General features: G+C 35.4%; 1 protein-coding gene across 4 annotated transcripts in view; it reads left to right on the top strand.

Moving 5' to 3' along the window:
* ARHGEF18 (Rho/Rac guanine nucleotide exchange factor 18) overlaps nt 1-12,928 on the top strand; it is a 53,524-nt gene that overhangs the window by 23,973 nt on the left and 16,623 nt on the right. For all 4 annotated transcript variants that reach the window (XM_085313613.1, XM_085313612.1, XM_085313611.1 and 1 more), the window contains 7 exons: nt 3,198-3,265; nt 4,902-4,962; nt 8,231-8,375; nt 9,199-9,311; nt 9,471-9,611; nt 10,833-11,083; nt 11,846-11,971. In XM_085313613.1, coding sequence (XP_085169739.1) covers nt 3,198-3,265; nt 4,902-4,962; nt 8,231-8,375; nt 9,199-9,311; nt 9,471-9,611; nt 10,833-11,083; nt 11,846-11,971 — 905 coding nt within the window. The remainder of the gene's footprint in view (nt 1-3,197; nt 3,266-4,901; nt 4,963-8,230; nt 8,376-9,198; nt 9,312-9,470; nt 9,612-10,832; nt 11,084-11,845; nt 11,972-12,928) is intronic.

Here is a 12,928-nt window from a genome sequence, read left to right as displayed (position 1 = left end):
ATTTCTCTGATTTATTTCTGTTCTTACATATCAGTCTGGATGTTTTCAGGTTTCTCTGATTTCTCCAGATTCATCTGTTCCTCATTCTTCTCTTTGCTGTTTCTTGACCCCTGCTCTTCTCTAGTGTCCTGTTCAAAGAGGCTATCTGAAAGAATAAAGACTGCAAAGAGATCTTAGATTTAGAGGAGAGGAAATCAGATTCACTAGTATTCAAATGATCATTCTTACCCTGAATTGGAATGTACTTGACTCAGCGCTGTCTTCAAAAAGTGTGTTGAGTAGGGACAGCTGGATTATATTTTAAAAAATGAAGTATGTTTATAAAATCACTTTTTTTTTTCCCTGCCAACTTCCGCTAGTTTTCAAAATTCTCTCTGTTACACGGGTAAAAATAATGCCATGTAGAAATCATTAAAATTGTTGGATTTCAAATAGTCTCTTAGAGAATCATTTGATTCACCTGCAGTTTTCTGAGGCTTTCCTGTAGTATTTTTGTGTTTTCTAGTATGTTCTCTCCTATCACATAAAGAGTGTTTCAGCAGCCTAAGAAACTAGTATATGGTATTGTTAGAGATGTCATGTAATTACCTGGAAAATATCTACTGGGAGTGGTATAAGATGTTACTTGTAGCAGAGCAAGTGCATGATTTTGAAAATGAAATATGTTTTTAAGTTAATATCCCTTTTACAGTTAGCTTAACCAACTGCCCAAGTTTTTGAAGTAGGAGTGGTCTTGATAATCATTAATAAGAAAAAAATTGTTGAACTTAATCACTAAAGATATGTAAGTACCAAGGAATACAAATGTCCAGTCATAGTTGGAGTAAATGATTATGGAGTGCTGTATTACACAATTCTAGATAATGAAATAATTTCAAAAGGAGATTTGAAGATACACCATACAGAGTTTCTACAGTCTGTATAGTGTATCTGCAAATTTATAATAAAATTTTATTGTAAATAGTTATAAATTTATATATATCTATGTAACTAGAGCTTTTTAAGAATTGTATATGATATATCTCCAAAATGCATATCAAATCATAAATATGTATGTATATGTTTGTGTATCTACAAGTAGGTATCTATCTGTGTGTGTCTGTGTGTGTGTGTGTATATATATATATATATATAATGTTTGTGTTTACATATTTTTTATATATATACATACACATATATATATACATATATATATATATGTGTGTGTGTAGACATTGCCTTCTAACACTGAAAATGTATTCAGGCTCATACAGATGATTGCCAAGAGCATGCTAATGAAGTTGGGAGTGCATGCGTTTAGCACTCTTGGGTGCACAGGAACCAGAATAATTGCTTTTGCAAAAACATAACTTTAGCAAGTAATAGAATTCATGTGCAATGACTGCCCTATACTGGTGACCTTTGGTTTTTGAAAATATTTGATTGTAATTTAAAACTAATTAGCTTAAGCATAGGAGTGTTATTCCTTTATCCAGTCTAATTTTAAATAGAAACTATGCTTAGTCGACATGCTGTAGTCATCACTGCAGATGTTGATTATTCTCAAAGCGTGTATAGTAGAGCAGGTGGTGGCTGTGTCACACTTCGTTGTGTCGCGGTGCCTCTTCTGCCCTGAAGGGAATCCATCTGTAAACTAGACTAAAATCCAGCCTCTGTGGTCCATGTAATTCAGCATGATGTAATAAGATTTTTTTTTCTATTTCCTTTAGTATGGTGATTTAGCCCTACAATTGCTACTTTGTCTCAGGAGGAAGGAGCTGTCATTGTCAACTGATTGTTGTTTTGGCCTGTTTTTAACAAGCTCTGTATTTCACAGTGATCTGTGCAGACTTTATCGATGCTGAAATAGCTAATATCTTAGTTGTCCTGTACATACTTTCAGGAAGTAAATAATTTTGATACATTTATTATCATGCGTTTTTAGAGGCATGTTCACCTGAAGTTGTATATAGTGCCTTTTATTTTGTTGCATATAGTAAGATATTGGTAGAAATATCACAAATAAGAGGGAAGTTTTGGAGGGTGTTTGTTGTGAAAAATTTTGTATGGCAGGCACCTAAAGTAGAGCATTCTGAACTTGTTTCCCATGCTTGTGGAAATTGCATAACATGTAAACATCTTTCAGTTTCATGCATGCGTTCAGTTTTTCTCTTAGGCTTGTTTCTATATCTGTTTATTAATTTATTTATAAATAAGACCAAGCAAAAATATTGCTTATGTTCTCAGAGATTTGCTGTAATTATGAAAAGCAGTTCTAAGTGAGAATTTCTGTTAGCCAGGAGCCTTAAAGCAGGTCAGCAGTCTTGGTGCCAGAAGTGGGTAATAGTTCTGTTTGTATGAACAGGCCTTAAATAGTTATTTCTCTGTGATATGAACACAAATGGGCTTTTCTGTAGCAGATACAGCATCCATCTTCCTGGTTTTGTTCAATTTGTCTCTTAAGAGGCATGTGTGCAATCTGTGGGAAGAAACAAATCCTGGTTTGCCTTACTAGTTGGGTTCCTGGTGTCCTGCTTCTGTGGTCTTTAGATAAAGAAAGTATCTGATTCTTAAAGAGGGACAGAGAGATTCTGAAGAATGTTTGATAGTACCAGTTTTCATCATGCTGTTTCCTCAATATATAATTGTTATGAGAAAAGTTGAGATTGGATTTAACCATGATATTAGTGGTGTTATGCATTTGGAGTGAGAAAGGGCTGTTCTATTTCCATATTCTGGAAACAATTTCTTTGTGAAGCTCAAAGGATGATAGTACTTGAATGATTCTATAATGTGTTTTGAACTTTTTCACTTTATCTACTTTGGCTCCTATTAATACTCTATGTAGAAATGACAACTACACGTGGAGCAAAATAAATTTCTTCTTTTTTGAATAGTATTAATTCTGAGTTATATGAGACATGGAAATAACACTTTCAAATCTGAAGAAAGTGATGTTCTGGTCAAGTGGAAGCTAAGCAGGATAATATTAGTGCATTCAGTAGTGTCTCTGTGAGTTTTACTATTGATTCTGAATCTTATTTCTAAAGTTTGAGTATTTGATGTAAAATCAAGAATAGAATATGCACAAAAGGGATGCTCACTGAATCATCTGAGATTACTGTGCATCTTGTCTAAAATCTTTTATTGCTTACCCTTTATTTCCCTGGAAGATCATGGAAAGAATAATTTAAGTTTTTTGTTTGTTTTCATTTCAGATTGTGCAGTGAATGTCCATAAGAACTGCAAGAATTTACTGGCTGAATGCAGCAGCATCAAACCCAGGGTAGGTTTTACAGCTTGTCCTGTAAATAATAGTGCTTGACATAATGAATTGAATTTAGTGCGAGTGTTTTAATTTAAATCAGTGTGGAATCTTGCCCTACATCTCCAAGACATCGAATAGTTATTAACTTGTCTTTATAGTAATTTGTGAGAATTTATGTAGAGAAAATAGTGAAACGTTGTATTGTGTTACTGAARACTAATTACCATTGTTTGTGTCTGTCAGAACTGTGACTTGCCCTTAGAATGCTCAAATACAATGTCTTGTTTTTGGAACATAATTGAATTATTTCTTGCTTAAAAAATGGATATTCTTAATTTGATACCTCTGAATTTTGTGCTACTATATTTATAAATACAGTGCAACCTCAAAGTTGATAGAAGAATGAGGAGTAGAGACGAATTTGATCGTAATAGCTGCATATTATTTATAAGCTGAGCAATGCGGAATAAGTCCTTTCATTTTTGAACTGTGATAAACTTTAAATCTTGCCAAGATGTTCACTTTTTTTCTTTGTCACAGGGGTGCCTAAGATTGCACGTAAGGTCACAAGTTGGTTTCTGATAGCTACGTAGCTGTCATTTTTCATTCTGGTATTTTATTTGAAAATTATTTCCTCTTCCTTATAACCATTTAAACTGGAGGGTTTTTTAGTTTGTGTTAGCCTGTGACTGTTGGTGATTTCAGAGACTGACAGCAGATTAGGGAGTACTATGAGAAGGAGAAAACAGAACAGCTCTTTTTGGGCAAGTAGAGGTTGGAGGAAGTACTTTAGGCTCTGGTGATTTAGGATGTAACCTTTTTGAGGGTAGATGTGTGGTTTTATAAATCTATCTACTTATCTATATAAGTATATCTATATACATATATAGGTATATACACATATATATACTTTTAAAGTCACTGTGCATTTTTATTTCAAACATAAACATTCAGTTGCTCCTGTGCTAAATGCAATAGAGRTTTGATTTCCACACTTGACTGTCTCCAAATTTTGATGTTTGAATCACCCCCTGCAAACTACTCCTGAAGAGAAAAAGGAGAGGTAACACAAAGTGATACAGGGAATGAAATCAGAAGTGAGACTCAGAGTGAAGTGAGACCCCCAGAGAACCATTTGTTGCAGACTGTATTATTTATTTAATTTCTCTAACTTTTATACAAATTCTTTCTCAATGAATTTGGAATATTTTAGTGCTGTAAGAATGAGAAAAGCTGTGCGGCTGAACAAAGGCACATTTTTAAATGGACAGTATTAATTTTGGTTGAAACCAAACATTATCTGGGTTACTTTAATTAGTATTGCTGTAAGCTGAACTGCAACAAAGTGTGGATGAAGACTACCAACTTAAAGGGTTTGCTTTCATTTACTAGATTATCTGATCATAGCTTTAATTCAGCTGTAACTTTTCCTTTTTGGTTCAACTTCAGTCTAGCTGGTACTTGATGGAGTATTTATATGTAACGTAAATGTCAATATACCATTGTTCTGGAATGTGAAAAAAATCGAAACTGATCTTGTGTCAAATCTTCTATATTTTCAGTATAAAGTTCTACTTACAGGGAAAATATGATTTGTTTTGGACTGAAAGTTTGGTTTGTATGTGTAAGAATATTGTATTTTTTCCTACAACAGAAAGATTTGCAGCACAGACCTTCTGGATCTCCACAAAGTTCGTCCCAGTGCATTTCCCCAGGTTTGTACTAAAGAATGATTTCCGTGCTCAAGGCTTATCTGGTCAATTGTATTTTTTTCTTTAATATGTTTTAAAGGCTATACACAGTGTGTTATTGAAGTATAGAAAAGGTCTCTTTTAATAAGATGGCTTCATTTTTTTTCTACTGGGAATGGCTTAGAGGCTCCTAGCAATCTCCTGTGTGTTTTTATCTTTTTATCTTTTTATTTTCCTTTATACCTTCTTGCTGTGTAACCTCAAAATATCATGGTGAAAGGGGATCAATAAGCTAGTTTCTCATTGATTGTCTATTCTCTGGCCTCTGAAAAGACTAGAACTGTGAACTTTGTTTTACATCAGATTTTCATAATTGTCTATTTAAAACTTGCCTGCAGCTACTGGTTGCTAGAAATCTCTAAGACAAGCTAGCATAAATGGTCTGAACATAAATCTTTGTTGAAACAAAGTGGGAAAAGGGATCTGGGAAAAAAATAAGAAGAAAGAACAGCTATTGTGCAGCAAGGGCTTTGAAATAGCTTTTTGCTACTGGAAAAGACCAAATAGCTGTTTTTTTTCTTTTTCTTTTTTTTCTTTTACCTAGTTTTGCTGAATTCTTTGGCATGTTCACCATCTAAGAGAATTCTTCTCAAACTGTGCGATTGTAACCTTTTCTTTTCTTTTCTTTTCAACTCTTGTTAAGCTTACTGAAGTGATTATTTTATACTTCCAAATACAACAGACATCAGAGTTGCAGGTCTAAGATTTAAATAGTATTTTAGTTAGTAGAAGTTACAAGATCTGCGTTAACAGAACAGATTTCTTGGCCCTAAGATGTTTGACAATAGCTTGAACAATTATTTTTGCTTTACAGTTGGTCTATTTGGTTACTTTGCTGGCTGTAAGAAACAGAATTGATGAGAATCTTTGAGTATTAGTCTGAATGTTGCGTACATCTTTGTTAGGTATCCTCTGACCTGCATTTCAGGCTCCTACTTCTTTAGGAAACAACCTTACTGAGAGACCGCACAAAGGGAAGAATTGTTATAATAAGATAAGTGGTTGTTTGTGCTGCCAAGAATGTTTTTGTCCACTTAGGGGAAAGTGCAGAGACTAAAATAGGAAACAATAAGGAATAATGAAAATAGGAAAAGTTGACCATAGGGCTTGTCGTTGAAATTGCTCTGTGGTATACAGTCTGGTCTGATGTGATAGGTTAACAACAATCGATACGGACTCTCAGCAGTGTGCAGACAGTGCTAATTGAACTCAGAAAATGGCTTTTTGTTGGTGCAGGCTCTGCTAGGCAGGCAGTACTTATTTTTCATAGTCAAAAGCAGAAGCAGGAAGTTAAAGGAACAGCTAATAGCACAGGCATTGTATGTCTTTATGCACAATATAWCACCGCAGACATCAATGCCAAGCAGAAAAAGCCAAAGGTATGGTATCAATGTAAAAGAGGAATACATTTTATGAAAGGTGCAAGCTGTGCTCCCTTCATATTTTCCCTCTGGAGATTTTTAGATTTGACCTAGCAGGTTTATGAAACAAAACTTGATGTTCTTGGTGGGTGAAGCAAAGTAGGAGAACGTGATGATTTTAATATTTCCTCATATGGAAACAGGATGGCATTTATTTTTAAGTCTCTCTTCAAGAAATCCTCCTTTGCAGATCTTGTTGAAATCCACTTAGTCTCCTTTATTTGGGACGGTCGACTTGGAGCTCATCATYTGGAGACGATGGAGGAAGTTACATGTCAGCTTATCCAGTTTRTTGTAGATTGAGAATTAAGTGTGCAGTGCAGCCAAGACGTTTTGAACCTGATCCTGGGAGGTACCAGGAGAGGTATTTCCAGTGGGTAAAAGATCTACTGATAACATTTGTACTAAAAGTCATAGGTGAAATCTCATCTGCAGCCCTGCATACAATTTTAGTCAAGTCTTTTAAGGAAGAGAACTGAAAGACATGCAAATGTAGAATACAGGATATTAGGAAATCTGGAAAAACCTGTCTTATGAGAAGAAACTTGAATACCTTTGTTTAGCTGTGTTTAGTTGAACAAAACAGAAGTGGAGGAATAGATGACTGCTGATGAAAGTACACTGAAGAGTACATACTAAGAAAAAGGAACTGTTCGGACTAGATAAGCACCAGTGTTATCAAATGAACAAGTTATAAATTGGCCATCAATAAACCTAGGCTGGAAGTTGAAGACACTCTTGAACTGCTTGAACAGCATGGTCCTGAAGCAGCCTCCCAGGCACAGTAGTGGGAGAGGAATTCAGTCTGTGTGTAAGATAACGCTTGCATRCAATAGTAGAGACCTGGGCTCAAGGATCCACGAGGTCTCTTTCACTCCCATGTCCTTAAAAGCACTTTGAAGAAAGGGCAGCTGCAGACTTCATAAGTGACACAAAGTTTTGAAGATTGTCTCGCACTGATTCTTCACCTTAGACTTCTCTGAAGATCCTTTTTTAAAAGAATGTATTTTGTCTCCTATTCCTTACAAGTCATTATAGACATTAGTGCTAAATAACGATATACATTTTTTATAAGTCTATTACAGGCTTCCGTGCACTGTATAATAGTGATTAAAGTTTTAAAAATCTTTCCAGTTCACAGTCTGTCTAGATTTAAAAAGCATTTAAAAGCTGCAGTACTAAAATTAAATTTAGCTCTGGTATCTATTACGTTCAGCATGTGCACATGCAGATATAAATCACTATGTAGCAGTAAGCAGTGCAAAGAACTTGTGGTTTTTATGTGATCTCAGATTTTCTCGTTTGCCATGAAATGTTCTGTGCCCTTATATGGCAGGGTGTGAATAATTGTGTGTAGGTTCTGGTGTTTTACTAAAGGAGAAGATACTTTGCAATTTCCACACTAAATGGGCACAGTAGGGACCAATTTCCTGCACTTCAGACCTGCTGATTTAGCCAATACAGTAAGTTAAGTGGCAGCTTTACATTTCTAGAAGGATCACAGGTAGTATAAAAACAGTGCATCTCTGGGGCCACGTTACTGTGCCAAGTCTTAGGGCAGCCGGTAGTGAGCATGGGGAATACAAATTCAAAAAGCAGCGGCAGAAGCAATACAATTCCAGCTCATCCTGAGCTGTCTTTTTGTGGTTCCTTTTCAAGAAAATGGAATGAGAATGTCTTTTTGGACAATGAGCTCTTGACATCCAAGATCCTGTCTGTTCTCCGTCCACATTCAGAGAGAGGTTTGAGAGCAGGCGATCTGCAGTGTACGCCTCATTTTCTGAGTACCAATTCAATTTTTGCCTCTCTAGCCGCTTCTTTGAAGGAGCAGCCCCGAGGTCTTCTCCTGGGACCGGATGGCACCCCGGTATTGTCGCGGAATCTCGGTATGACTATCACCCAAAGAGGAAATTCTCAATCTTCACTGAATACTGCTGGAGCTGTTAATAAATTTGGGTAAGTAAACTGCTTCTCTTCTAATCCACTAGCTTCTGCTGCATCCTCCCTTTGTAAAAGTAAAAACAATTACAGTGCTAAAACAAGAGCTCATGTTTATTTTCAAGCTCAGAAAGAGATTCAGTCAGCTTCTAATGCTGAAATTAATTTAAAATATCCCCTAAGTAGTAAGCTATTTATTGGTTTAAATCAACACTTTCTCTTTAGTCTCCCTGCACTATGCCACAAAATATTATATAAAATAGGGGAATGTTTCAGTAGCTCTGTGTAGATTATTTTTTTCCCCCCATGGGTGTATTAGTCTTCAGACTTGTTGAAATTCAGGAATATTTTCTGAGATCATTTTTTCTAGATATTACTAGTTCTGACTAGTGTAGGAGGCAGCAGTGTTCTAAATTGCAGTATACGTTGATTAAGATAGTAGACAAATTCAAAAATATATACTGTTTATATAGTTATGTCCTTTTAATGTGCCACAATTATGCTCAGTTCTCAGTGAAAGTGCTCTTTGTACTCTGAACTGGATATGATTTGTCAGCAGGTGATGTCTTTTAAAATGTCATACAGAAGTTGCATGCTCATACTCTTCTAATTAGAGCTGTAACATTTCATTATTAAGTTACTCAGTTGATCCAACTGTTTAAAGTTGGAGTGCAAAAATACCTTTTATATATTTATTTTAACTTAATTGCACTATAATTAAGGAAAGATGTTTGTTACAGGAATTAGAGGTTTGTTTGTTTGTTTAGTCGAGCAACTTAAAAAATATGTATGTTGAAGTTCTCTTCTGATTCCTTGTTGTCTGATTTCTTTGGCTATTCAGATTAATTTCAGGAGACATGGATGAAGGGGATTCTGGATTTATAAAATTTAAGCAATCATCAGATGATGTTGTATCACTTGCACCTTCAACATCAGACTCCATTTTTCTGGAAGGTATGGAATTTCTATGCTTTACAGGATTTTATACAATTTCTAACACAGTCTTAACAAAACAACACAGATGGTTTTTACTCTTGTTCTTAAAGGTGGTAATGAGGCATATGGCTAGACATAATTTGTTGATTAATGAAATTAAATGTGCTTTTGATCCAGATGTGTATTCTGTGTCCCTCCGAAGTGAAATAGAAACAGATGCTCTTGAGTTTGAGGCAGAGTCTTGGAGTGTTGCAGTGGAACAGCCTTATGCAAAAAGGCAAAAGAAAGAAGTTATAAAAAGGCAAGATGTCATTTATGGTAAGAATATTTGTTATTTTTATGAATATATTTTGTATTTCATAGTGCCACCATTTTGAACCGAGGTAGAAATCATTGTTTTAATTGGCTTCCTGTTTTGACTTATGCTTGGAATCTAAAATTGAGTGAAGATTTTCATGTATGTTCCCTGTCTTAGTGTGCATAAGTTCTCCTACTAATAATTCTGAGCAACCCATAGTTTCCAATATGCCTGTGTAAGCAACAAAGCCCATCGGTACAGTTAGGGAATATCCCTAGCTCAACTGTGACTGAGAGATGTCATTAAATAAGTAGGGTCAATCTTGGTCACTACTTAGATGGGAGATTAACAGGACAAATTTAAGAACTTTACATCAGTGATGTTTATATTCTTTTCTCAATACTGTTATGATACCTTAGCAAAGCTGTATGGACAGCCCTGGAATAGTTTGCTTCTATTGAGATCTAGAACAATACAAAATAGAGCTAGAAGGAAACTTATGATGTCATCTAGTCCTCACTGCTGGGCTACTATAAAATCAGCTGCACCTAGATGTCAGAGTTTTATTTAACCTGTTCTTAAAAATCTTTGAAAATGGAGATTTCAAAGGTGCTCTATGCAATCTGTTCCAGTGTTAATCCTTGTGATAATAAGGAAATAGTTATTCCTGATGATATGAGTTTCTCTTGCTGCAGTGTAAGACTACTACCTTGTCTCTCTTGTCATACCCCTCTGATAGTGAAAATAGTTTGTTCTCTTCTTCTTAGCAGTTAGAAGTAGTGTTGCATTTTTCTATCCTAAATAATAGGTGTAGATTACACTAACTAGACATTTTATCTGGACAGATGGTCTGCTTTAGACCAGAATTTCTCAGGGATTACTAGCTTTCTTTTAAAAGGAAGATATTTGTTAATTTTACTGAAGAGCATATTTGGAAGTACTTAAATTCAGAAACTAGAAATGTGTATTGCATCACTTAGAATTGGTGAAGTTTTATGGCATCAAATATGTATCAGTATAACTCTTTTGTTACTATTTACTCTTACCAGTATAAACGAGTAGGAGTGTTTTATAATCCAGGATAGTCGGTCTAGCTATTGTTATTCTGGTGATGGGCTTGCTGGTCACTTGCAAAAGGTGTTGCCTTTCAGAGTCTRCTCTGTGATATCTTTACTAGTCATTGCACAGTATATAAATGACTCATGATTTTTTTTTTATTATTATTATTTCCTCTTGCCCAGAACTAATGCAGACTGAAATGCACCATGTCAGAACACTGAAAATTATGCTGAAGGTGTACTCCAAAGCCATGAGAGAGGAGCTGCAGTTCCCAAATGCAGTCATCAACAAACTTTTCCCTTGTGTGGATGAGTTGCTGGAGATGCATGGGCAATTCCTGCTCCAATTAAAGGAGCGGCGAAGGGAGTCCTTGGAAGAAGGCAGTGACCGAAATTATATTATCCAGAACATTGGGGACATCTTGGTAAAGCAGGTGTGAATTAAGTTCTACCAACATCAGCTGACATGATTAAATTACTAACTTCAATCTTACTTTTAGCTTCATGTTCTGTAAAGCTTGAATGTAATAGAGCCTTCATTTAACACTGGGTTTAAGATTATCTTCCTAGTTTAGTGTGTGATCTTGGCTCCCAGGAATATGTCTCATCACAAATAATGTTTTAAAATGGAATGTTTATCAAATATTTTTCCTTTGGGTCCACATATATGTCTGTGTATGCTACTGCAAATGGTTCAGTTTTATTTTTCATCTGTTCCAAAATTCAAGTAACATATTACTGATGTCCTTCTTGATCACAGCTCTACCGCATTTAATTTTGCTTGGATTTTGGCCCTTTAAAAATGTAGTAAAGATTCTTTCAGCTGATCACTGCTGCTTTTAATTTTAATGCCCTTTTTGATCTGGAGTAGATGCAAAATGATTTCTTTCATATATCTTGACTATTTTTTTTTAACCCCTCACCTTTTGCAGCTTTTAGTCTTTGGAAGTGCAGAGGCCCAGGAGTCCTTTTAAAAATTCTCATTATGACAGCAGTCAGTTAGTTTTGGTTGTTCTGTGTTACTCCAAGCTCTCTCATGTCACTCTGCATAAATCTCTCCGATAAAGAGGGAATTGAAATATCAAAGAAACATTGTCTCAGAAGTCAGTTACCATAAAACCTGGTTAAATCCAGGTCTTGCAGTGTGTAGGTGTACTGTTGTAATTCGTATTTTCCATCCTTCTATTTCCAATTAGTTTTCAGGTGAAAATGGGGAGAGAATGAAAGAAAAATATGGTGTGTTCTGTTGTGGTCACAATGAAGCTGTTAGTCACTACAAAGACCTTCTCCAAAGCAATAAGAAGTTCCAAAACTTAATAAAGGTAAACAACAATTAGAAACCTTCCATTCTGACAGAGCAACATATGCTTGACTACTGTGGGTGTTATTTTGTTCTTGAAGATCTCTTAAATTTGAATGGATGGAATTAAAGAAGCGTGATCTTATTGTTTGATGGGCTGTTAGCTTTCTGTATTTTCGATCTCTTGAGCCACAATTAGCAGGTGTTAAATTTGAGTCAGGCAGGATTTTCTTTTAAGAGTGCGTATGACTAAGACTAGGATATTTGTTTTATTCATGGTTCTGTCACTGACTTACCTGATAGGTGACCGCCTTTCTATATTGGTTTGATAAATCAAATCATGATTAATGCTGTTGATAAAACGCAATAGAAAAGGTAAGTAATATTGCTCTAGTTCTGCCTGCTAAGTCATCTTTCCAAATCCAGGAGATTGGCTCTAGGACGTTCTGTTTATCTACTCCACACTGTAAACTGCAGTTAACAGGAAGGACTGGGGAAACACAGCCAAACGGCAAGCATGTAAGCTGAGTCTTAGATGGCATTGCACAGTCCAAAGTATTCTCATTTTCCAGTCATTAGTAAGTGATACAGTGTGAACTTTCCAACGTGTCCCTGTAGTTATAGCTTCTCTTAACTAGGTGTTTCAAAAGTGAAAAAGCTCTCCTTACAAGGAACCAAATAAGTAAACGGAGTGAGTTTTAAAATATATAGCCTCAGTCCTTGACAAAAAAGAGCTTGCTATTGTATTCTGCTGCCAGGATTGTGTTGTACCTGGAGTCAGGCCAGCTATTGAGATTCTGATGTTTGCAGATCTGTTTTGTATTTCTAAACAGAAATGTATTTCTGTAGTTCACATAGTGACGAACATAAAGTGTTAAAAAGTAAACACTTTTTTTAGTCTTTATTGATGTAGTTTTGTGGTTAGGTGGTTGGATCTGATTTTAAAACTATAGTACTTTCTATGTATTTAAGAATTGAT

The sequence above is a fragment of the Rhea americana genome, unplaced genomic scaffold (genome assembly GCF_003343005.1).
Source record: "Rhea americana isolate MKP2758 unplaced genomic scaffold, rheAme1 scaffold_390, whole genome shotgun sequence".
Classification (NCBI taxonomy): Eukaryota; Metazoa; Chordata; class Aves; order Rheiformes; family Rheidae; genus Rhea; species Rhea americana.
Note: the sequence above shows the minus strand (reverse complement) of the source record. Positions and strands in the feature narration are given on the sequence as shown.